Source organism: Capra hircus, chromosome 3 (genome assembly GCF_001704415.2).
Source record: "Capra hircus breed San Clemente chromosome 3, ASM170441v1, whole genome shotgun sequence".
In the NCBI taxonomy this organism is placed as follows: domain Eukaryota; kingdom Metazoa; phylum Chordata; class Mammalia; order Artiodactyla; family Bovidae; genus Capra; species Capra hircus.
The window spans coordinates 74,832,439-74,860,324 of NC_030810.1; the positions used below are offsets into that span (position 1 = coordinate 74,832,439).

At 35.1% G+C, this 27,886-nt stretch overlaps 1 protein-coding gene across 1 annotated transcript in view; it reads right to left on the reverse strand.

The window, feature by feature from the left end:
• The window catches only part of DPYD (dihydropyrimidine dehydrogenase), a 926,917-nt gene that overhangs the window by 691,691 nt on the left and 207,340 nt on the right, over positions 1-27,886 (reverse strand). The window contains exon 4 of the mRNA XM_005678060.3: positions 21,857-21,944. Coding sequence (XP_005678117.1) covers positions 21,857-21,944 — 88 coding nt within the window. The remainder of the gene's footprint in view (positions 1-21,856; positions 21,945-27,886) is intronic.

The following is a 27,886-nucleotide window of genomic DNA, read 5'->3' on the forward strand; positions in this document are numbered from 1 at the left end:
TAAGTATTCTTTCCTCATCTTACTTGTCACCTCAGGAACATTTGACATGATTGATTAACAAATATGTATTGACTGACTCACTGAGTAAAATATCCTATTGCATAATTAGAAGTTTTTATAATACAAAAATAGTGTCATGGCAAAAAATGTCAATTGCAGATAACTTGTCAGGATATTTAAGGAAAAAAATGTAGAAAGAACATAATCTAATTAAACACTGAAGGATTTTTCCATAAGGATGTTGGTTGTTTTAAGAGCCCCAAATTCATTTTAAGCACAAAAAATTAATGACAGAAGGAGAGAAATACATACATACATATATATATAATCACAATAAATAAAATATAATGAAACAAAACATTTTAAATTACATTATGGCTCACAATTTGCCACAGCTGTCAAACTACTAGGACCTGATCTATCACAGCCTATCATTGACAATAAAACTGTCTAGTAACTCATCAACAATCTCACAGCTTCAAGTGTAACCCTTATACCAAAATAAAATTATAGGATGCTATAATTAATTTTTATTGGAATATAGTTGTCTTACAATATTGTGTTAGTTTCTGCTGTATAGCAAAGTAAATCAGTTATACATATACACATATCCTCTTTTTGGGATTTCCTTCCCATTTAGGTCACCATATAGCACTGAGAAGGGTTCTTTGTGTTATATAGTATGTTCTCATTAGTTATCTATCTTATACATAATATATATATATAGATCAACTCAATCTCCCAATTTATCCCACCCCTCTTTCCTTCCGTGGTATCCATACGTCCGTTCTCTATTTCTATATTTCTATGTCTGCTTTGCTAATAAGTTCATCTGTATCATTTTTCTAGATTCCATATATGTGATATTATATGATCTTTGTTTTTTCATTCTGATTTACTTCAATCTGTACCAGTCTCTATGTCCATCCACACCTCTGCAAATTGCACAATTGTGTTCCTTTTTATGGCTCAGTAATATTCCACTGCATATAGGTACCACATCTTCTTAATCTATTCATCTGTCAATGGACATCTAGGTTGCTTCCATGTCCTGGCTATTGCAAATGGTGCTGTAATGAACACTGGGATATATGTATCTTTTGTAATTATGGTTTTATCTAAGAATTACCCAGGAAGGGGATTGTTGGGGCATATGGTAATCATATTTTTAGTTTTTTTAAGAAACCTCCATACTGTTCTCCATAGTGGCTCTATCAATTTACATTCCCACCAACAGTGCAAGACAGTTGCCTTTTATCCACATGCTCTCCAGCATTTGTTATTGGTATATTTTTTGATGATGGTCATTCTGACCTGTGTTGGGTGATACATCATTGTAGTTCTGCTTTGCATTTCTCTGATAATTAGCAATGTTGAACATTTTGTCATATGTCTGTTGTCCATCTGTCTGTCTTTTTGGAGAATATCTATTTAGGTATTCCATCCATTTTCTTGATTGGGTTATTTGTTTTCATTTTTTATATTGAGTTGCATAAGCTGTTTGTATATTTTGGGGATTAATCCCTTGTCAGTTGCTTCATTTGCAAATATTTGCTTCCATTCTGAGGGCTGTCTTTTCATTTAATTTATGGTTTCTTTTGCTGGGCAAAAGCTTTTAAGTTATATTAGGTCTCATTTGTTTATTTTTGTTTTTATTTTCATTATTCTAGCAGGTAGGTTACAAAAAATCTTGCTGTGATTCATGTGAAAGAGCATTCTGCCTATGGCTTCCTCTAAGAGTTTTATAGTGCCCAGCCTTACATTTAAGTTTTTAATCCATTTTGAGTTTATTTTTGTGTATGGTATTATAGAGGGTTTTAGTTTCATTCTTTCATATGCAGCTGTTCAGTTTTCCCAGTACTGCTTATTAAAGAAAATGTCTTTTCTCCATTATGTATTCTTGTCTCCTCCTAGGTGACCATAGGCACATGGATTTCTCTTTGGGCTTTCTGTCCTGACCCATCGATCTATATTTCTATTTTTGTGCCATTACCATACTGTCTTGATTACTGTAGTTTTGTAGTTCAGTCTATGAACTTCCCAGGTGGTGCAGCAGTAAAGAATCTGACTGACAATCCAAGAAACACAGAGGCATAGGTTCGATCCCTGGCTCGACAAGATCCTCTGAGGAAACAGCAACCCATTTCAGTATTCTTGCCTGGAAATCCCAAGCACAGAGGAGCCTGGCAGGCTACAGTCCATGGAGTGCAGGGAGTCAGACACAACTGAGCAACTGACACAGCAGTTTATACTCTGAAGTCAGGGAGCTTGATTCTTCCAGCTTTGTTTTTCTTTCTTAAGATTGTTTTGGCTATCTGAGTTCTTTTGTATTTCCACACAAATTGTAATTTTTTTTTACTGTAATTCTGTGAGAAATATCCTTTGTAATTTGATAGACACTGCACTGAATCTGTAGATTGCTTTGGGTAGTAGAGTCATTTTCACAATATTGATTCTTCCAATCCAAGAACATAGTATATCTCTCCACCTGTTTGTGTAGTCCTTGATATCTTTTGTCAATATCTTACAGTTTCTGAGTTCATGTCTTTTGACTCCTTAGGCAGGCTTATTACTAGATATTCTTTTTGTTGCAGTGGCAAATTGTATTATTTCCTTAATTTCTTTCTGATCTTTTGTGGTTAGTGTATAGAAAAGCAAGAGATTTCTGTGTATTAGTTTTGTGTACTGCAACATTACTAAATTCATTGATGAGCTCTAGTAGTTTTCTGGTAGCATCTTTAGGGTTTAGAGTTTTCTATGTATAGTATCACTCTATTATTTACAAACAGTGACAGTTTTACCTATTTTTTTACTTTGCATTCTTTTAATTCTTTCTCTTCTATAACTGCCATGGATAGGATTTCCAAAACTATCTTGAATAAAAGAGGTGAGAGTGGAAATCCTTCCCTTGTTCCTGATCTTACAGGAAATGCTTTCAGTTTTTCACCATTGAGAATGCTGTTTGCTATGGCATTATCATAGATGGCTTTTATTTTGTTGAGGTAAGTTCCCTCTATGTGCAATGTCTGGAGAGTTTAAATTATAAATGGATGTTGACTTTTGTCAAAAGCTTTTTCTGCATTGATTTATACAATCATATGGTTTTTATTCTTCAGTTTGTTATACGATGTATCACATTGATTTGTGTAGAATGAAAATTTCCTGCATCTCTGGGATAAATCCTACTTGATCAAGGTGCATGATCCTTTAAATGTGTTGCTGAATTCTTTTTGCTAGCATTCTATTGAGGATATTTTGTGTCTATGTTCATCAGTGATATTGGTCTATAATTATCTTTTTTTGTGTGATATCTTTGGTTTTGGTATCAGGGTGATGGTAGCCTCACAGAATGAGCTTGGGAGTACACCTGTAGGAGCCTATAAAATTCTTAAAAAGTAATAAGTATTATTGAACATTTCTTAAATAAAAAAATCACCAAGACAATTTTTTTTTAAGGTGAATATTCACTCTCTGAAATCAAAATGGTTTGCTATCAGTATAAGAGGTCATTTCAGGCTAAGGTTTAGACTTAGTTTTAAAACTGGTGGCATTCAAATGACTCAAGTTGACAGAACTAAGAGATGAGAGGGAATGACATACAAGTTGTTGTGGACTGAAATGAGTAAATAATCAAAATTTGGTGTAATGACTTGGCAGCTTGGCTAAGAGTTCATTCGTTCAGGAAATGATGATTAGGAGATATATTTGGAAAATATACTTGAACTATATTATGGAGAACCTTCACTGCCAGGGTAAGAATTTGATACTTAATTGAAGCTTTTTAATATTCATAGAAGGGTACTGGTACTAAGGGACTAGCTGGGAAGATTTATGTATAGGTTATGTGGAAATTCTCAAAAAGGGAGCAGAAATACTGGGAATGCGAAGAAGACACAGTTAAACCTAAAAAAATAATGTATTGGCATATATCACAGAACATAGAAACATGGTTTTGAAAATGGGCTGAAACAAAATTAGGCAATGATTCAGAAGTCATCTTTGCAATTCACCTCTTACAAATAACTTTGAAGAAATGGCAGATAACTCTGTGTGTAGAGATCTGGCTATTTAGAGTCAAAGACATTCAGGAACATATTAGACAGAGAACACTTCCTCAACTCTTCCCATCAGAACTTTATGACCAATATCAATTATTTCTCTCATAGTAAGTGGGAAGATTTTTTGAGCCCTCCTTCTAAATAAGAGTTCTGACTCTTATTCTGTGAGCTCTTAAACCTTTCTAATAGCAAAGCTACAAAATTTAAATTTAGAAGGGTACTTTAAAGACACCCCAGCAGTCCCCTTGAAAATACACAACCACTTCACTAGTTTCTTCATGTTATTCAATCAGTCACAAGTATATTAGTCTTCTATTGTATGAAAGAAAAAAAATGTAGAAGGAAGGCTATATTGGGGGGATACAAAATAAATATATAATCTTTTGTGCACAGATTTATTTTATACATATTGGATGACAGCTTTTACCCTTCTTTAACAAAAATCTAGAGGCAAAATGATGCTTGATATATTTGCTGCTTTCATAGCAACACAAAAGAATAGGCATTGAATGCTGTCCAGGCCATTAGCTTACCCAGGATCTTGCTGGTACTGAATTTTCTATTACTCATTGAGATTTTTAGAGCAGAATTTAAGGTACCCCATGTGCCATTTATGTGAGTTAATTTTAAGAAAACTTTGTTTTATTCTTTTTTATTTTAAAATTATAGCTTGAAACCTCATTAGTGTCATCCCTCCACAATTTAATGATTTTTAAAGTCAGTATCAAGAAACACAAAAAACCCACAAGCTAGCTATTCTCTCATATGGTATAACTATTTTAACAAATAGTTCTATCATATTCAGGCCTTCATGTCACTACACCATTATCAATACAGCTGGTGGATTTATTTTAAAGTGTTCTTCCTTCTTCCAATGAGTGTTTTCACAGATGGAAGCACCCTTCCAAGATAAACTCCAATCTGTTGCATTTAAAAAATACTTGCGCTAAACCAGTAAGTTTGCATGTGTGAGAAGGGTGAATTAACATTGCTTGTATTTCTGGATGGAGCTATATAATGGTGAATGTAATGATGTACATTAGTTGAATAGAAAATATATCTAGTAGTACATACAAAAAGAAAGGGCAACGGACATCTCTGCCAGTCACGATCCCTCAATAAATAATCTATGGATCTTCATGTATTTGGTAAAGGAGAGGTGGGAATAAATTATGAACAGAATACACAAAACCTCCTGCCCTCCTATTATTCACATTCTTGTGAAGACAAATGAGGATGGAAGAATAGATCTGTCTGCTTTTTTTCTGAAAATCCTTCGTTGTAATACATACACTAAATTTTATAAGATTTTTACAAGAGTAGACCAGAACTATGAATTTATTTTGGTCTCACTTAAGGAAATTTTTTTTATAAAATTCTTGTAGGAAATAAAGTTTTTATCTGACCTTGAGATGGTAAACTAGAAAACACATACTCAGGTACACACACACACACACACACACACACACACACATTTCAGAGCCATATGCTTCTGAATTTGAATCATATTTAAGCATATGACTTGAGAAAAATGTATTATCTCTTAGCACAGGTTTCATCACTTAAGAAATACAGATCAAAATTCCTTTTTAATTAGTCATATTTATGTTAAATATTTTTAAAATACTTGACAGATAAGATGCCTAGTACATTATGAGGCACAGGATAGATTTAATAAATTTAAGTCCCCACCCCTTCCCCTAGGCTTTTTCTCCTAAAAAGCTTTCCTAAAATATTAATTCTAACAGTTTAAGATTTTAACATCTATTAAAGAAACCTCATGTTAGGAAGTAGATTAAGAAAGACAGCAAATCAGAGCAAAAAGTACGGAAAGAAAAACTACCACAGTCTACTAAGTCATGAAAAAGAAATGGCAGAGAAACATGCAAGTAAAGGCATAATAATTTATGTACATAGTAGAAATGCAAAAATCTCATTTCTAGATCTCCAGTTTTCTGCACCATCCGCACCGATCTCTGTTTAACTGACTTGAGAATGTATACTTTTCCCTGAGTTAATTAATATAACTTAGTGTGCATGTCTGCATGTACTCAGTTCACCAGTCACCAAGTATTTATGAGCACTACTCTGTGAGAGGCGCTTTGGTGAGCACTAGATATGCATGAAGAAGCAGTGCTTTTGCCTGTAGATTGTTCTGGTTAAACGGAATACAATTTTCATCCGTACCAATATCCATCCTGTTCATACCGTATCAGTTCAGTTCAGTTCAGTTCGTCGCTCAGTCGTGTCCGACTTTTTGCGACCCCATGAATTGCAGCATGCCAGGCCTCCCTGTTCATCACCAACTCCTGGAGTTCACTCAGACTCATGTCCATCAAGTTCGTGATGCCATCCAGCCATCTCATCCTCGGTCGTCCCCTTCTCCTCCTACCCCCAATCCCTCCCAATATCAGAGTCTTTTCCAATGAGTCAACTCTTCCCATGAGGTGGCCAAAGTACTGGAGTTTCAGCTTCAGCATCATTCCTTCCAAAGAAATCCCAGGGTTGATATCCTTCAGAATGGACTGGTTGGATCTCCTTGCAGTCCAAGGGACCCTCAAGAGGCTTCTCCAACACCACAGTTCAAAAGCATAAATTCTTTGGCGCTCAGCCTTCTTCACAGTCCAACTCTCACATCCATATGTGACCACAGGAAAAACCATAGCCTTGACTAGGCGGACCTTAGTTGGCAAAGTAATGTCTTTGCTTTTGAATATGCTATCTAGGTTGGTCATAACTTTTCTTCCAAGGAGTAAGCGTCTTTTAATTTCATGGCTGCAGTCACCATCTGCAGGGATTCTGGAGCCCCAAAAAATAAAGTCTGACACTGTTTCCACTGTTTCCCCATCTATTTCCCATGAAGTGATGGGATCGGATGCCATGATCTTCGTTTTCTGAATGTTGAGCTTTAAGCCAACTTTTTCACTCTCCTCTTTCACTTTCATCAAGAGGCTTTTTAGCTCCTCTTCACTTTCTGCCATAAGGGTGGTGTCATCTGCATACCTGAGGTTATTGATATTTCTCCCGGCAATCTTGATTCCAGCTTCTGCTTCTTCCAGCCTAGCATTTGTCATGATGTACTCTGCATAGAAGTTAAATAAGCAGGGTGACAATATACAGCCTTGACGTACTCCTTTTCCTATTTGGAATCAGTCTGTTGTTCCATGTCCAGTTCTAACTGTTGCTTTCTGACCTGCATACAGATTTCTCAAGAGGCAGGTTAGGTGGTCTGGTATTCCCATCTCTTTCAGAATTTTCCACAGTTTATTGTGATCCACACAGTCAAAGGCTTTACCATTGCTCAAATAACATTTCCTTTAAAAAACTACATTTTTCACCATTTTCCAACTAGAAACATTATGCCACAATATGCTCTGTTTTTACTATACTTTTTTGATCATTGATTTTATTAATATAAATTTATGATAACTGTATATTTTTCTGATGTGTCTTTATTAGCTTTTTAAATTTTCTGAAGTTCAGAGACCATATCTAATCTATATTATTTAAGCAAGCAATAGAATTACTACTAGAAACTTAATTGATTAGCATTTATCTTTTAATATCAAAAAAAACATTTATATAAAATTCAAATCATTAGCATCACCGACTCAAAGGGCATGAATTTGAGTGAACTTCAGGAGACAGTGGAAGCCAGAGGAGACTGGAGTGCTGCAGTCCATGGGGTTGCAAAGAGTCCAACACGACTCAGTGAATGAACAATAACAACAAAGTAAGTAATGTGATGATCTGTTGTAAATAATAAAATGCCCATTTTATCCACAGAAAATAATGAAATTTGCAATAGATTTTCTAAGAAATTTAGAGAAGTTTAATTTTTTATTCTTAGAGAGATATGACGAAACACAGAAATAAACAACCAAATACAAGGTTATTTCATTTAGAGTGCCAGATTACACATATACTGAAAATGAAATGAAAAATGATGCTCAGAGAAGATAGGTGATTTTCCTAAGGTCACACAGCTGACAGGTGAATTGAAAGTCACTCAGTCATGTCCAACTCTTTCCAATCCCATGAACTGTAGCCCACCAGGCTCCACAGTCCATGAAATTTTCCAGGCCAGAACATTAGAGTGGTTGCCACTTCCTGCTCTTGGGGATCTTCCCAACCCAGGGGACGAATCCATTTCTCTTGCATCTCCTACACTGGTAGTCAGATTCTTTACCAGTAGTACCACCTGGGAAGACCCCCTTATAAGTTACAATAATTCATGGTATACTGTCTTCAAGGAGATAGAATGCCTTTCTGCAGAGAAACTTCTACGCCAACATAGAAATATATATTGTAGAGTCAAGATCATAATGTTAGAATGATCATTAAAGCTATGAAAAATACACAAAAGTTGAAATCTAGAAGTTATCATTTATAAATACTACATAACTTGCAAGCAAAAAAAGTTAATTTCACAAATTATTGAAGGAGAAGTAAAATTAATATTGACAGAATCACCTATTCGTATACTATATAAAATGTTAAAAGTTTTTTCTCTAATCTGATATTATAAATTTCATCTTTCACTAAGATTGTTTTTCTTTATAACCCAACTAAACTGTACATCCTTTTAAAGGTAACCAGAAATATAGATTAAATCAGATTATTTTTACTGGAACAAAAATATAACACAAATTCTATATTAAAAGGGCATTTGTTGCCCAACATCAGAAATAGAAAATTAGTATCTGGATGTATTAATGCACTTCATATATCTCCCTCTTCTGAAAGATGTTATACTAAAAACAAAACTATATCACATATGCTACTGCCTACTCGGTAAACTATTGAGAATTATTTCACATTTGATATAATTTAAATATACTGGTAATTAATATTTGGCTACAAAGAGAAAACTAGAAATTCTGTTGTTTCTTTGTTCTTTAAAAATCATTTGTTATTAAGAAGGGCAAAAAAATACAAGTCAATCAAATGATTGGCCAAGTTTTAAAAATAAGTTTATATTTTCAATAATAAGTATAAGTAATGGCAAAATTAAGAAAAAAACTGAAAGGTAAGAAAGAGATCAAATTACCTCACTCCAAATAATCTTACCTTAAACAAGATTTAAAAAAACAAACTCAGAAATTATTGCTGGACATCATTATACATATGTATATATATAATAACTTAAGACAGAATTATTACTTATGATAGTAGAGCTAGACTACAATTTAGCACTCCTATTTTATTTTATCCAGACAAAATAAAGTAAGACTATTTTATGAAGGTTTGCTCTTCACAGACAGAAATGAGATTTCTTAATCAACTGGGTGTTTTGCTGTCTAACATAGTGTGTTATTTATATTGCTCATAAAACCACCAGTCAGCTACAATCTGCACAGAGGATACAAACACAGTTTTCAGAAAGTCTCTATTCAAAGTGCATTAATTTAAGCCCATAAAATTTCAAAATTATAATTAGTTTTGTTTACAATTAGGGCTTCCATGATAGCTCAGTTGGTAAAGAATCCAGATGCAAAGCAGGAGACACTGGTTCAATTCCCAGGTCAGGAGATTTGCTGAAGAAGAGATAGCCTACCCACTCCACTATTCCTGGGCTTCCCTTGTGACTCACTGGTAAAGAATCCACCTGCAATGCAGGAGACCTGGGTTTGATTTCTGGGTTGGGAAGATCCCCTGGTGAAGGGAAAGGCAACCCACTCTAGTATGCTGGCCTGGAGAATTCCATGGGCTGTATAGCCCATGGGGTGGCAAAGAGTTGGACACGACTGAGCAACTTTCACTTGTTTACAATTATTTACTTAAAATTCTTCAATTTATCAAATAGTTGTTTAAAGATGAAACTCAAATTTCCTTAAGATAAAGTTTATTGTATTATATATTCTGCAACTATTTAAGATTTAATAGTACTTAAAATGGGAAACAATAGAATGTGAAAGACTAGAGATCTCCTCAATAAAATTAGAGATACCAAGGGAACATTTCATGCAAAAAATGGGTTCAATAAAAGACAGAAATGGTAAGGACCTAACAGAAACAGAAGATATTAAGAAGAGGTGGCAAGAATACACAGAAGAACTGTACAAAAAAGATCTTCATGACCCAGATAATCACGATGGTGTGATCACTCACCTAGAGCCAGACATCCTGGAAAGTGAAGTGGGTCTTAGCAAGCATCACTAAGAACAAAGCTAGTGGAGGTGATGGAATTCCAGTTGAGCTAACTCAAATCCTGAAAGATGATGCTGTGAAAGTGCTGCACTCAATATGCCAGCAAATTTGGAAAACTCAGCAGTGGCCACAGGACTGGAAAAGGTCAGTTTTCATTCCAAGCCCAAAGAAAGGCAATGCCAAAGAATGCTCATACTACTGCACAATTGTATTCATCTCACACGCTAGTAAAGTAATGATCAAAATTCTCCAAGCCAGGCTTCAGCAATGCATGAATTGTGAACTTCAAGCTGGTTTTAGAAAAGGCAGAGGAACCAGAGATCAAATTGCCAACATTCGCTGGATCATGGAAAAAGCAAGAGAGTTCCAGAAAAACATCTATTTCTGCTTTATTGACTATGCCAAAGCCTTTGACTGTGTGGATCACAATAAACTGTGGAAAATTCTGAAAGAGGTGGGAATACCAGACCACCTGACCTGCCCCTTGAGAAACCTATATGCAGGTCAGGAAGCAACAGTGAGAACTAGACATGGAACAACAGACTGGTTCCAAATAGGAAAAGGAGTCCGTCAAGGATGTATATTGTCACCCTGCTTATTCAACTTATATGCAGAGTACATCATGAGAAACGCTGGGCTGGAAGAAGCACAAGCTGGAATCAAGATTGCCAGGAGGAATATCAATAACCTCAGACATGCAGATGACATCACCCTTATGGCAGAAAGTGAAGAGGAACTAAAAAGCCTCTTGATGAAAGTGAAAGAGGAGAGTGAAAAAGTTGGCTTAAAGTTCAACATTCAGAAAACTAAGATCATGGCATCCAGTCCCATCACTTCATGGGAAATAGATAGGGAAACAGTGGAAACAGTGGCTGATTTTATTTTTCTGGGCTCCAAAATCACTGCAGATGGTAATTGCAGTCATAAAATTAAAAGATGCTTACTCCTTGGAAAGAAAGTTATGACCAACCTAGATAGCATATTAAAAAGCAGAGACATTACTTTGTCAAGAAAGGTCCGCCTAGTCAAGGCTATGGTTTTTCCAGTAGTTATGTATGGATGTGAGAGTTGGACTGTGAAGAAAGCTGAGTGCTGAAGAATTGATGCTTTTGAACTGTGGTGTTGGAGAAGACTCTTGTTAGTCCCTTGGACTGCAAGGAGATCCAACCAGTCCATCCTAAAGGAGATCAGTCCTGGGTTTTCATTGGAAGGACTGATGCTGAAGCTGAAACTCTAACAGTTTGGCTACCTGATGCGAAGAGCTGACTCACTGAAAAGACCCTGATATTGGCAAAGATTGAAGGCAGGAGGAGAAGGGGACTACAGAGGATGAGATGGTTGAATGGCATCACCGACTCAATGGACATGAGTTTGGGTGAACTCCGGGAATTGGTGATGGACAGGGAGGCCTGGGCGTGCTGTGGTTCACGGAGTTGTAAAGAGTCAGACACAACTGAGAGACTGAACTGAACTTAACTGGGTACTTAGAAAAGTGTCATGATAGAAAATATGTTACTTATTTAGCACTTCATATTTTAATAGTGACTTTTACATACTTTTTTCATATAAATAGTGCAGTATGATGCAAAGGAAAGTACATTGGACAAGAATTCAGGAAAATACTGTTACACTATCGAGTGGTTATGTTATCTGGGATAAACCATTTAACCTTTTTGGATTTCATATTTATCCACATATGGTTAGTCAGATTAAAATTCCTTTGTATAGGTCAAGAATGTACCTCCAATGTTGGAGACCTTGGTTCAATTCCTGGGTAGGGAAGATCCCCTGGAGAAACAAATGGGCAACTCACTCCAGTATTCTTGCCTGGAGAATCCCTATGGACAGAGGAACTTGGCGGGCTACAGTCCATGGGGTGGCAAAGAGTCAGACACAACTGAGCGACTAAGCACAGCACAAACAATGTAATATCCATCTCTCTTTTCCACTAGCACATTAGAAAAGAGGGGACATTTTGAAAATATTACAGCCATTGGTAATTTAGCACTTAGTAAATTTACAATTTGCTGGTCTCAAAACTGAGATGTTACATATTAAAATTCAAGGCTGAATTCTAGAAAATTGAGTTAATGTTACCAGCTGATAAGTGTATGAGGTAACATAAGCATAAATTTGCATTACTAAATTTAAATTAATACATTACCACAGTCTAGACACAGGGTTTCCTACGTGGAGCTAGTTGTAAAGAACCTGCCTGATGATGCAGGAAATCACCTGCTGAGGCAAGAAACGTGGATTCGACCCCTGTGTGGGGAAGATCCCCTGCAGGAGGGCATAGCAACCCACTCCAGTATTCCTACCTGGAGAATTCCATGGACAGAGGAGGCTAGCAGGCTATAGTCCATGGGGTCACAAAGAGTTGGACACAACAGAAGCGGCTTAACATGCATGCATAGTCCAGACACAGCATTCAGTAATTACTCTGTAGAGCTTCTTTTCATTTCATGAAACTAGTTTTACATGTTGAGAAAAGTCGGATATTCTGAAAATAAATATACTATCGGGGAATAGCCTTTATCAATGGTAAGATATATTACACAGCATAGTATAAAATATCTTGGTTCTGTCAAAGATATACAGATTGACAGGACAAATAAAGAGTTTGAAATAGACCTACATAAATATAGAATTAAGTATATGATAGATGTGGCATTTCAGAATAGAGGGAAAACATATTTTTCAATAAACAGATTTGGAACTATTAGTCATTTAGGGAAAAAAAAGCTGAATATTTTTCTCATTTTTTTGTACCAAAATAAAAACTAAGAGTAAAGTCTATACATGTTATTCTGTAACCCATTAGCTTTACTTATTTTACTATAGAATTTTAATCTATTATTTTTATTAAAAGTATACATCCTTACTGAGGATGTAAAATAATATGGCCATTTTTAGCAAAAATGTTAATAACCGCTTTACTCAACCTCAATCAACTGAGGAATCTAAAGTTTAAGTCCTTCTATGCCATGTTTAGCTTATATATAAATCAGAATTTTTTAAAGATAGTATTATGCTATTTATACTAGTATGCAACTCACTTTCTTCATTTAATAGGAATATCCTTTTAGATTAACAAATATAATAATAATGCAGAGCCATGTAACATTCCATAATATAAAAACAGGTTAATAGCTTAAACACTTTTCTTAAGGTTGGGCACTATCATTGTCTCAAGTTTTTGCTACTTCAAACCATGCTATGATTGCTGTAATAAATACTACTGTACATATACCATTATAAGGTTGTACTTTTATTTCTCTAGGAAGAACAGATATCAAAGCATTGCTGCTGCTACTGCTAAGTCGCTTCAGTCGTGTCCAACTCTGTGCGACCCCATAGACGGCAGCCCACCAGGCTCCCCCGCCCCTGGGATTCTCCAGGCAAGAACACTGGAGTGGGTTGCCATTTCCTTCTCCAATGCATGAAAGTGAAAAGTGAAAGTGAAGTAGTTCAGTCATGTCTGACTCTTTGTGACCCCATGGACTGCAGCCTACCAGGCTCCTCTGCCCATGGGATTTTCCAGGCAAGAGCACTGCAGTGGAGTGCCATTGCATTGCTAGTACAACTGTATAAATATTTGAAATTTTCAAATATATTTCTACTGTATGAGATTTCTTGCTACCTTTCTGTTAGATAGCAAAGGAGGGTTTTAACTTTTTAACTTTAAAAATATGATGAGAGAAAACTGGTCTCACCCTTTTATTTACATATTTCTGGCTAATATGGAAGTAGGACATCTCTAGTATGGCCATTAATCATTTGCGTGACCTCTTTTTTAATGCTTATGAGAACACTGCCTATGCAAGGTTGTGTTATTTTTCTCATTTAAATTTTTAGGAACTCTGATTTAACAGAAGTTACCACTTAGCCTAAACATGCAGAACAAAAAAAAAAAAAAATGTTCACTCGGTTTCAAGTTTGGTTTGATTTTATTTTAAAATACATTTTTAAATGTGTGTAGTAAATTTTTTTCTCACATAGCTCGCAGATTGAAAATTACCCTTAAACCTTTTCCTTTTTATATTTAAAAATTCAGTACACCTAAAATTTATCTTAGATGGCGTGATGAAGTGTTCTAAAGGTAAAGACAAAATTATGCCAGGACCACTGTTCAAAGAAGTCATCATTTTCCACTGAATTAAAATATCCTCTTCATTATATATTGTGTTCTCTTATTTACTTGGTTTCATTTACAGACTTTCATGTGTTTCAGAAATGTGTGTTCCTGTACCAATTCTATACTGACTACAGTGGATGTGCAGTGAGTTTCAGTACCTGACATGGCAAATATTTTTGTCTTAATTTTCAACAGTCTATTTCTTCGATATGCCTTCTTGATTACCATCCCAGAATTTACCAATAAAAATGTAGGTTTCAATCATTCTAGACTACCCACTAGATCTTAAATATTTATAGGCACTTTTTCACATGTATTGAGAAGTAGTTACCTACTATGTCTCTTCTAATTTATAAAGTTTAAATTATAGGTAAAATATATTTTTTAACTATTGTGAATGCATCCATGAACTTTCATGTTCAGGGACAGAAAATGATAAGATGCAAGCAAAGAAATAAGTGGAACAACCTTAAAGCCATTTGCTAAACCAGGTTAAAAAAAGCCTTTAATTTTCAGGGTCTTTGACAACACAGCAAATATAGATTCCTTTTCTAAATAAACATCTTTATTACAGGATTTATTTTTTAAACTATGGTTGCTCATTTTCTTTGAGGCTTTATCTGCGAAAATTTTACAAGGACTGCAATAAAGACAAGCATTGAAATATGTATATTACCATATGTAAAATAGATGACCAGTGCAAGTTCCATGCATGAAGCAGGGCACTCAGAGCTGGTGCTCTGGGACAAGCCAGACAGATGGGGTGGGGAGGGAGGTGGAGGGGGATTCAGAATGGGCGGACCCATGTACACCCATGGCTGATTCATGTCGATGTATGGCAAAAACCATCACAATACTATAAAGTAATTAGCCTCCAAAAGGAAAAAAATAACAATAATAATTTAAAAATTAAAAATAAAAGTAAACAAAACACTATGTCTGGACCCACTAGACATCATAAGCAATATAATCATGCACACAAATATTTTGGACACGGGATTCTCAAGAATATAAAAATAAGTAATTTCATCTGCTTTAAGAAATTATAGGTAGACTTGAAAAGTAAATAAAAAGCTAACAGGCTTTTTAAATGTAAAAAAGAACTCCTAGAAATGAAAGATAAAATTGTAACTCGAAACTTAGCAGACAATTTTAAGAACATATTTGAAACTGGTGAAGAAGGTTTTAGTAAATTAGAAAGTAGAATTTAAGGAAATGATTTAAAATGTAACCTCCAAAAAACAAAGAAATGAAAATTTGAAGAATAAGTTGAGTCATAGACAATAAAATAAGAATATTTAACATATATCTAATGAGAACTCCAGAAAATGAAGTAAAGACAATGAAACAGGCCCCCAAATGATGAAAGATATCAATCCACAGATTTAAGGGTCATAATGAAAACAAAGCAAAATAAATAAAAGAAATCCATATTGATATAAATAACTGTAACACTGTTGAACACTAAAGGTTAAAAGGTCTTTAAATCAGCCACTCACCAAAGACATTATTCTGAAGTGAGCAATAACTAGAATGGTGGTGACATTCAAATAGCATGCATGACATCAGACACTAAAGTGATACTCTCTGAGAGGTGTAAAAAATAACTGCAAATCCTCTACTCTATGCACAAAGTATTTTATGAGAGTTAAGAAACGTATGAACATTTTCAGAAAAAAAAAGAGTTGGTTAACAGCATATCCTTACCAAAAAAGATTTAAAGAACTGATATTTATTCTAAGCACAAATAATCTGCTTTTTCATGGAAATCTCAACAAGGGGGAAAAATACTGAAGAAAACTGCCAACAATTTGAATAAAACTATTCCAAAACTCTATTAATAAGTATATAGTAATTAACATACAATAATAAAGCATATAATTTTATTGATCAAGTTTTAAAAAGAAAGTATTTTTTTTAATAGTCCAATTGTTTTTATTTTTTTTAATTTTTATTTTTACTTTATTTTACTTTACAATACTGTATTGGTTTTGGCATACATTGACATGAATCCGCCATGGGTGTACAAGAGTTCCCAAACGTGAACCCCCCTCCCACCTCCCACCCTACGTCATCCCTCCGGATCATCCCTGTGCACCAGCCCCAAGCATCCTGTATCCTGCATCGTACAGAGACTGGCGATTCGTTTCTTACATGATAGCATACATGTTTCAATGCCATTCTCCCAAATCACCCCACCCTCTCCCTCTCCCTCAGAGTCCAAAAGTCCGCTCTACACATCTGTGTCTCTTTTGCTGTCTTGCATACAGGGTCATCATTACCATCTTTCAAAATTCCATATATATGTGGTAGTATACTGTATTGGTGTTTTTCTTCCTGGCTTACTTCACTCTGTATAATCGGCTCCAGTTTCATCCATCTCATTAGAACTGATTCAAATGTATTCTTTTTAATGGCCGAGTAATACTCCATTGTATATATGTACCACAGCTTTCTTATCCATTCATCTGCTGATGGACATCTAGGTTGTTTCCATGTCCTGGCTATTATAAACAGTGCTGCGATAAACATTGGGGTACATGTGTCTCTTTCTTTTCTGGTTTCCTCGGTGTGTATGCCCAGCAGTGGGATTGCTGGGTCATAAGGCAGTGCTAGTTCCAGTTTTTTAAGGAATCTCCACACTGTTCTCCATGGTGGCTATACTAGTTTGCATTCCCACCAACAGTGTAAGAGGGTTCCTTTTTCTCCACACCCTCTCCAGCATTTATTGCTTGCAGACATTTGGGTCGCAGCCATTCTGACTGGTGTGAAGTGGTACCTCATTGTGGTCTTGATTTGCATTTCTCTAATAATGAGTGATGTTGAGGATCTTTTCATGTGTTTGTTAGCCATCTGTATGTCTTCTTTGGAGAAATGCCTATTTAGTTATTTGGCCCATTTTTTGATTGGGTGGTTTATTTTTCTGGAATTGAGCTGCATAAGTTGCTTGTATATTTTTGAGATTAGTTGTTTGTCAGTTGCTTCATTTGCTATGATTTTCTCCCATTCAGAAGGCTGTCTTTTCACCTTGCTTATATTTTCCTTTGTTGTGCAGAAGCTTTTAATTTTAATTAGATCCCATTTGTTTATTTTTGCTTTTATTTCCAGTATTCTGGGAGGTGGATCATAGAGGATCCTGCTGTGATTTATGTCGGAGAGGGTTCTGCCTATGTTCTCCTCTAGGAGTTTTATAGTTTCTGGTCTTACGTTTAGATCTTTAATCCATTTTGAGTTTATTTTTGTGTGTGGTGTTAGAAAGTGATCCAGTTTCATTCTTTTACAAGTGGTTGACCAGTTTTCCCAGCACCACTTGTTAAAGAGATTGTCTTTATTCCATTGTATATTCTTGCCTCCTTTGTCAAAGATAAGGTGTCCTTATGTGTGTGGATTTATCTCTGGGCTTTCTATTTTGTACCATTGATCTATATTTCTGTCTTTGTGCCAGTACCATACTGTCTTGATGACTGTGGCTTTGTAGTGGAGTCTAAAGTCAATGTTAATTAGACAAGAAAGAGCTAATTAGAATTGCAGTACCTTAGTCTATGCCACAAGACCCACTCAGATTGGGCCCTGGAATGACACAGACCCATAATATTTAGCTGTTGTAAAATTGAGGAAAAAATTACATATTTTACATTATTTAAAAATTGGCATCATGACTGTAAGGGGAACTGACACACAAGTTCAGCACTATTTATGTAAACCAAATGGCAGACTGAACTCTGAAGGATAATGACTTGTTAGTTCTCTAGGAGCATCGCCTAAAGTTTTTAAAAGCTGTTCCCTTGAACATCATCTTACGGCAGGTAGGTAAGTTTCTGTCAGTCTTCTTGGGGTGCACAGAGGTGCTTCAAGTACCATCTGACAATAAAAGTGTGGGAACTAGCCTTGGGTATCAAAGGAAACCTGAAATCTCTATTATCACATTTTGTTTTACATATCTAAAATATTCATTTTTTTAATTACTGATTAGTAAATTATAGACTTCCTAATACTTTTTTCATTTACTTACTTCTCTGTCATAAAAACGAGGGGTACCTAGTTGGCTTTACTTTATAGGCAATGGCAAGCCACTGAAGCTTTTTGAACAAGGGTACAATATAATTAAAGCTATGATTTTAGAAAATCATTCTGAAAATGATCAGTATTTTATTTGATAATGGTATAAACCACGTGGCCATTGAAACTGAAAAGCAAACCCTAAAGTAGGATGGACTAAATCTGTTGATTGCACTTCTGCTTTATAATATCTGTGCACGCATGTGCATATATATACACACACATATATCAAGAAAACATTTTTAATAAAACTATTGTCATCAATAATATTTATCAATAAGTAATGCTGGTTAAATTGTGCTGCTTCTCTGATTTCTAGTTACTTTCAATAGGAATCTATGATAAGAGCCTTTTATGTGACACTGAGTCAGTTTTTTTCTAATGTATATTATTAAATGTATTTATCTAGCTATAAAAGCCAATAAATCTATATAGAGTCTGTAAAATCTATACAGATTGTATACAAAATGTATACAGATTCTGTAAAATGTACAAGTCTGTGGAGAAGCCACTGCTTTACAACTTAATGTAAAATTTTGAAAAAGAAAATAAATATTTTTTATTAGAAAAGAAAGGATTGTGTAACTAAGGAAAAAAAAATTTTAAGTCAGTTTTTCACTACCTTTATAGGCTGACCTTATGAATTCTTACATAATGTAGTGGGTTTTTTTTTTCCAAAAGAAAACTATCCAAAAATATAACCCTTGTTTACAGTTTGATGAATCTGAAATGTGTACTTTCCATTGAGAGATAAAATTGCAAAGAACAACCTGCATGAAACAGAGAAAAACTGACCAAGGAGGTACAATAGAACTGAGTGTACCTTTAGAAACTAGAGCTGTAATCCAGTTTGTAAAAAAATAAAGAATGGAAGTATTGGTCTAAACTCCACTGAATCACAGAAACCTAACACAATACAATCCAAGTGACATGATTTTCTCAAAAAGGCTCAAGGCTCATTGAGTCTGGTGATTCAATTACCCTCTCAACCTGGAAAGAAACCCCTCCTGAGTTGAGGTCCACTGGTAGAGCAATGTGGGACAGCCTACATCGTACATCTGGTAAATATCTTAAAAGCTGCAGGCTTTAAAGTACAAGAATCTCTTACCTTTTATGATTGCTACAATGATTCTTCAACGAAATACTACTTACAATAGAGTTCCTTAAATGTCTGGCATAAGATTACATTTTCAATTAAATACCCCCAAATATCTTCTCTTCATATGGAAATTTATTTAAATAAATACCAAAGTGCAATGCTTCATCAGGTAGTAAGAAATATGAACAAACTAATGAAACAACATGATCCTAAAATAGAGATGATTCTGATCTTACTTAGACATTTTATGTTTTTCAAAGAATACCATTATTCTCATTTTCTTTTTTCATATAAAATTTTGTATAGCTTGAATGATTATGCTATACACTAATTAGAATAAAAAGCACTACTAAATTATAGATTCTCTAGGGAAAATTTAGCTAGCATGGATCACAATGCTATTGCCTCATGCTTAAAGCCAGGAGTGCAATCTAAGATATAATTTTAGCCAAAACTCTTTCTACTTCAAATTTTGAACATTTTATTTTATTCTTTTTCTCATGAGATTTCATATACATGCTTCACATAAATTACTTATTTTCATATATAAGTCAGAGATTCTGTGATGATAAATGTTTATGATATTTCATTTAATAAATGAGATCTCTTTTCAGATTTTATCTTCTTAATTACAAAACAAATACAGAGCGTTAGTGATTTCCTACTATCTACAGAATTGTCTCAAATATTGAGCATAGAATTCAAACATTTTCACAACTTAAAATCAATCTAAAAATAAATAAATAAATAAAATCAATTTAACTGCCTTGTCTCTTTCCCATCACTGTTCTTTATGTAATCAAGGCTCCATTCTAGCCACACTGAATTTATTATATTTCCCTACACATGCCATGTATAGCCCACATTCTTGCTTTTTCATATGCTGAATAATCTTCTTAAACTGAATGGTTTCAGCACTAATCACATTGAATTATCAGTAGGTTTTTGTGTGTGTTTTTTTTTTTAATGTGTCTGATTTTGCTCAGAGTTATAATTTTCAGAAGGCAAGGTCATAGCAGGGATCCTTTTCACCCAGTATCTATCACTGAGTTTGGTAGATAGTAGATGCTCAATAAGTAATACCAGAAATAAAAATAGTAATCATTTGTATAGTATTTAACATATTGGATGAATAGAAAAAATAATAATAATTCCACATCAATAAAATATTTGCTGAATAATTGCCATATCAGAGATTTTCACATGAAAATATTATTCAGTTCACAGCACCATCCTGTAAGACAGATGCTATTCTTCTTTCATAAATGAAAGTGAAGAGATAAGTCATTTTCCTTGGGTTCACAGAGGTTCAATGCAAAAATTCAACCTGGACTTCAGATCTGACCATGTAGATTAATACCACATCCTATATCTAAGTAATAACCTCTAATTCTTTTGAAATTATAAACCTAACTTTTTTTTAATATTTTCTGTATTTTGGTTTTTGTTTCTTTTGTTTGTTTTTATTTTTTTATTTTTACTTTATTTTACTTTACATTTTTAAATCACTGACATACTGAGAAATAATCTTTATATGTAAAAAGGTACCAGTTAGTTAAAGGGGCACTCACTGGATTTTAGCAGCATTTTAGCAAATAAGTACTAAATCCTGTGAAAAGAAGCAATCTCTACATCCTTACGGGAAGATGCTTTCAGTTTTTGATCAGTAGTTAAAGGATAGGATCCTTGGCTAAGAGTTCATAATGCTTCTTTCACAAATAAAAGATACTATTCATCATTTAATCAATCAACCATTCTCTTGTTTACTAAAAACTGGGCTTAGCCTTACATTGATTTAAAAAACAACACAAAGATCAAAATTCCTTTTTTTCTACTAATGCCCATAAAAGTCTGTTTTCTATTTTTTAGTTGTTGTGGGGGTTTTGGTTAAAACGCTATCAGTCTCTATGAATTATTCCAAGTCTTAGACAACTTCCTTTGATTTGTTTCAGGGCCCCAGAGTTAATATTAAAGTACATTTTAAAACAAAGATATCAAACTTGAAATGTGTTTTGATAGTCAAAGACAGTTCCTATCTGTAAGCATGTAGCATGCTTAAGCTAGAATCAATCTATTCAGTGAATGCTTTGTATTAAAAAATGATTCAATTCACCACAAACTAATTTTTAAGATAATAAACAATGAATACGGATTTCACAATAATCATTATCACAACCAGGAAGAGACTAATTAATAAAATGTGCCACATTCTCACATGTCTACAGAAATCATACTTTTAATACTTTAACTTAATTTACTAAGACAAGCTTTATGCTTTAATCATGGTAATAATAGAGAACAAGATCAAAGGCTGTTATTAATTTTCATTTGCAGAGCTAAATCCAAATTTACCTTGTTTGAGATACTCGTGATGAACGATTTGATATCTAGATTTGTTGGACAGCTCTTCTGACAGGGGGCATCTGCACATTTCAGGCATCTAGGGAATAAAATAACTGAATTAAAGAAACTGTCAGGTAACATTCTATATATTCTCTACCATAAACACATCCAGAGTTAGTATCTGGTAAGAACAAATAAAACTATATTATTTTTAGGAACAAAAAGTGTTTAAGCAATAAACAAAGAGTACTTGTGTTTCACTTTTTGCACACATCCTAAGGTGTATAATATAGCACCATTCAGGTAAATAGCTACCCTTTCCCTTGGTGTTCCTCCTAGAGTTTAAGATCATATTTACTTAAGATACATGATTCATCCATTTACTAAATCAGTATTTTCTGGATCTCTCATTGCACTGATAATGCTTAGAGAATAGAGTCTTTTTATTGTTGCTGTTTGTTTATTTACATACTGCAGGATCTTAGTTCCCTGATCTGGGGTCTACCCTGTGTCCCATACTGTGGGAGCACATTGTTTTGACTACTGGACCACCAGGGAGGTCCTGAGAATAGAATCTTTTATGATGACAGTTTTGTATGTCTTTTAGACAGCAGTTATTACACAAATGCAAAGAAAAAGATCTCCTTTTACCACTTATAAATTCCTTTCTTCCTCTCTTTATCCCTTCCACTTATCCTCCCACCTCTCTTCGCTGACTCCTTCTTCCTCTCTGATCATCCTACCCTTTCTCCATTTTTTTTTTCTTTAACATACACACTATATACACAGCAATTGGGCTTTGTAGTAGATACTGCAATGCATAGACCAGATTCCCTGCCTTCCAGACTGAAACATTTATTCTCCCAGCTGCTGTGCTCTCAGGTTAAGAAAACAGGCTGAACCAAGGTCATGCCACCTTCCCAGGGGCAGAGAGTTTCCAATAACAGGTCACTGGTAGTAAGTAAAGACCCATTCTCCTTGCCCCTACTTGGGGAACAAGTCTTCAGGGATGCACTGCAGCCTTTACTGTGGCTATGTCTGTCCAATCTTGATTACATCACTCTTATACAGATATATGGACTTCCCTGGTGGCTCAGATGGTAAAGCGACTGTCTACAATGCGGGAGACCTGGGTTTGAGCCCTGGGTTGGGAAGATCCCCTGGAGAAGGAAATGGCAATCCACTCCAGTACTATTGCCTGGAAAATCCCATGGACAGAGGAGCCTGGTAGGCTACAGTCTATGGGGTTGCAAAGAGTCAGACAATGTATATCTTCTAATAAACTTTCCATATATTAATTTCATCTGGAGAAGGCAATGGCACCCCACTCCAGTACTCTTGCCTGGAAAATCCTGTGGATGGAGGAGCCTGGTGGGCTACAGTCCATGGGGTCGCTAAGTCGGACATGACTGAGTGACTTCACTTTCACCTTTCGCTTTCATGCACTGGAGAAGGAAATGGTAACCCACTCCAGTGTTCTTGCCTGGAGAATCCCAGGAATGGGGGAGCCTGGTGGGCTGCCACCTATAGGGTCGCACAGAGTCGAACACGACTGAAGTGACTTAGTAATAGCAATACTAATTTCATATCAGAATTTGCTTCCTGGAGAAACAACCAGAGACATGTTTAGACTCTAATGTGCCTAAGAACCACTTGGGAAGCCTGATAAATGTCATAATTTCCACAGAGAAGCCCCTCTTGAGTTTGAGTTATTGGCCCTTGTTATTTAGTCGCTCAGTTGTTTCTGACTCTGCAACCCCATGGACAGTAGCCTGCCAGGCTCCTATGTCCACAGGGTTCTCTAGACAAGAATACTGGAGTGGGTTGCCATTTCCTTCTCCAGGGGATCTTCCTAGTTCAGAGATTGATTCCACGTCTCCTACATTGGCAGGCGGATTCTAGTTAATGTCCTGGGAATCTGCATTTTGCTGCCACTTGAAATGACTGTCCTTTATGGTGATTCTGATAAACATGATTGGAGCCACACAGTGAGAATCACAATTCTATAATTACTACTTTAGGACTGCAACCACTGGCTAGGATAGTCTTTAATTTCTACATTCTTATACTTTTTGTGTATTCATTTGATAAATATTTAATGAACCCTTGTTACATGTTAGAACCTGGGATATGAGGTTATAAAAATGATGAAAAGGACAACCATGGCCCTGCTCTCACGGACCATGCAGTTTGGAGGAAGTTCAAACATATAAAAGGCATTTGTAGTGTCAATGTGGTCAGTGTGAATTTGGGTAGAAACAGCAAGCTAATAGACCATATAAGAGGAACAGCAGTCCAGGAGGGAGAGGTCAGGCAAAGCTTATTGGGAGAAATAATACATAAAGGGATGCTTGAAAAATGAAAGGGCATTAGGCGAGTGAAGGAGGGTAGGACTTTGAGCAGAAGATCACTCGAGAGAATGACCAAAACATAAAAACAGTATGTGCCAAGGACTAGAGAGAAAAGAACATGACAGGGTAGGTAGACTAATGGAGTCAGGTCTGGCATAAAGTGAGAGTGAGAATAGAGAGGAATTAGGCTGGTAACCTAAAATTTAAGATACATCATTGTCACATTTGTCAGAAGATGAGAGTTCTCTGAGAATCTCCCTCAGAATGAGTCCCACGTTGCTCAGTGACAAAGGTGACGAGCGAACTCATTTTCTATCCACTTCCACGTGTAAAGACGTTGGTTCATTTCCTTTGAGAAAACAATACCAGCCTCCTTGTCATTCTTTTGTCAATCAGAGAGTCCTCTTCATTGTCGGGACCAATTTCTCAGTGCCTAATTAATATCTTGTTTTTAAATCTGATCTCTTTTCTCTGGTTTGTGCCCTTAGCCTTCTCTCTAAATTAAATTTTACACAATGAGGACCGAAAGCTTTTCATAATCAATTGTCCTCTCTGAAATGGAGTCATTAAACCTCTCCCCTATCATTTCTCTAAATGCCATTGTTAGACTCACAGCTATCATTCAGTTGAATTCCTATCTTCTAATACTTAAGATTTTTTTTCCCCCTAAAACATTGTCACTGAGTTTAAAAAGAATTTCTTGGAAATTCTTGCTATGATCAGTAGCACAACAATCTAAAAAGAAATTAAAAAAAAAAAAAAGGTCTATTTGGTCCTGGATTCTGAAATATAACATATAGGTTAGCTTCACATGGATAAACATGTTGTAGATTAATAGTGTTTGAAAGGATATCCTATTATGAGGCAAAATAAAGTAGCTAAGCTAAAATAAAAAGCTATAAAATAATATGCAATAATAAATATCTTCTGACTTGTAAAAGTCATTTTGACAGTTTTTTAAATATCTGCAATTCCACAAGAACAAAACAACAAAAATACTTATGATAAAGATATAGACAGACAGACAGACAGATAGAGGATTCTGGCTTTCCCTAATAAGGCACAAGTTTTTGGCTTTTCTTTTTTCTAACACCCAACTTAAATATAAGGCAATTAAAAAATAAAGTTATAATGTCAGCAGGTATGAATGAGCCAAATTAATGCAAAGTGTATTTTTCTGTTCTTCCAGAGAAATCTTAAATTTAACATAAACAGATTCACTTAACAGCACTGACAACGTAAGGATTTTTAGCTGTGGTTATTAAGCCTCTTTACCAAATAACTCTCCTTTTATTATTGAGCTAGTTCACAAATAACAGCTGTTGGAAATGTCAGATGTTAATGAGGCAGGGCAACGCAAACCTGAATTGTAGCATTCTTTTTTTCTTTGGTGCCATGAATATGCCAGAATGGGCAGACTCTGATAATAATACCATCTTGCAATTCTCTAAGCGCTCTGCAGACTAAAGTGCATCAGGCTGCCATTAATCCCACTTATCACTCTGACAGCTCAGTAATTACACTACTGCTATAGCCAGGTAGTCCTAATAAAATATCAACCACTGCAGTGGAATGCATACTGGTGAGATGTTTTATTAAACTTGGGGGGGTTGATCATCAAGTGACATTAGTGTTGACCTATTTTTCTATTTGACAATAAATTATCCTTTGACCAAGCCATAATAGATATTACAGAGTGCATTTACTGTACCAAATCAGAAAGGTACTGCACTCCACTGATGTAGGCAAATGGTGCAAATAAAACAGCAGAAATGCATGGCAGAATGGTATTACCTAAATTGCTCTAAATGATTGATACCATGAAAAACCACAGACACAGTACTTAGGGGAATATGTCAACAATTATTGTAAACCACAGTTGTACATAAATTTTTCGTTAGAAGTTAACATTTAAATTACGCTTGTTTTTATCTTCAGTCATTTAATTCCCCTTTTATGTTTCAAAGTTATCCTTTTATAGTGCCGTTTATTTTGAAATGCATTGTAAGAGGCAAAAGTTAATTCAGATTAACATTCATGTAATATTTTTAATCCCCAAATAATTACATTTATAAGGAGTATATTAAGTTATTTTAAAGCAATAAAACATCTTAGATTTTTTCCTAGTGATGAACTTCTTTCATTTTCATATTTAATAGAGAACATGACAATAGATTTCATTAAAAAGCAAAATATAGAATCTTTAATAATGTTAATCCTTCATGATTCAACATCACCATAAAAAATGTATGAAAAATTTAGTACCACTATTTAAGGGACAAAACTATTGAAGATATATTTATCCAGTATCTTTCTCTAGGGAAAGAGAGCTATGATTCCTCTCCCCAAATATCAGTGAGGCTGGAGAGTTTTATTCTATATTATGACACCAAAAACATTATAGTGAGTAACAGAAGCAGCAGCATTTCGTCTTTCACACATTTAAGAATAGACACCTGCTTCTTTTATTGTTAAGCATCCATAACAGTTGGAATAGTAACCTAGGCTTGTTAAAGAATTTTCTAATCTTTGAGTCTAAATAATTTCTTTGCCAGTAAAAAAAAAAAAAAAATCACACAAATATATTTGAAAGACTTTAACCTCACATTGCACTGTCTTTGGGTTTTATTTGCTATACTTTGATATTTATATCAAGCCAGCATTGTTTCATCAGATTATGTATAATCTATATTAATTGATACAAATCTAACAAGGAAGTTAGCATTTACATTAAAAATTATTTTAATATTGATTTTGGTTTTCCTCAGATCTTTGACGTTCAGCAGCTTTATCTGGAAGGTCTAACTAATTCAAATGCAGCAATGGGTACACGATGTAACTTCTCTACCCTATAATACCAGTGTAGGCAAATCTATAGTCTAATATCCTTCCCCAGCTTCACAATAATTTCTACTGAAACCAAGCAGAATGGAGTATCAGATTGAATGGAAGGAGTGTGAGTCAAGAAATGAAGGTTAAACGTGTCATACCTATGTCTGAATTTCCCAGCTTACCCAGTGATATATCTGGAACCCAGATATGGTCATAATAAAAGGACCCCAAAAAGGATAGTTGGCATCTTTAAAACATGATATCAGTCCAATGTTCTGACACATCAAACACTCAAGGGCTATTCTCAGATCAAAGTAATTCTTTCTGCTTTCTCAGTATTCCATTAACAGCCATTCTTATACTTCTCTGTTTCTCTGATTACACCACAAGTTCTTATTAACTCATGCATATTTGAAACTAACTTTTTTAATACCCCTAATATGCTTCCCAGGTGGCACTAGTGGTAAAGAAGCCACCTACTAATACAGGAGATGTAAGAGACTCAGGTTAGATTCCCGGGTCAGGAAGATTCCCTGGAGGAGGATATGACAACCCACTCTAGGATTCTTGCCTGAAAAATCCCATGACAGAGGAGGGGGGTGGGTTACAGTCCATAGGGTCTCAAAGAGTTAGACAAAAGTGAAGCAACTTAGCAATTAGCAATATGCATCTTGGCCCAGTTTCTACACTCCACTGGGTTGGAAAGCTATGTCAAAACTACTTACAGTAACTGAAATTTTCATCCTGTGCACCATTCTGCCTTTTTAACCACACCAATGATATTCATGATTTAAGGCTTTTAATATATATTTGATTGTATAGGCTAACAACAGAAATATTTTTAAGTAAAGCTATT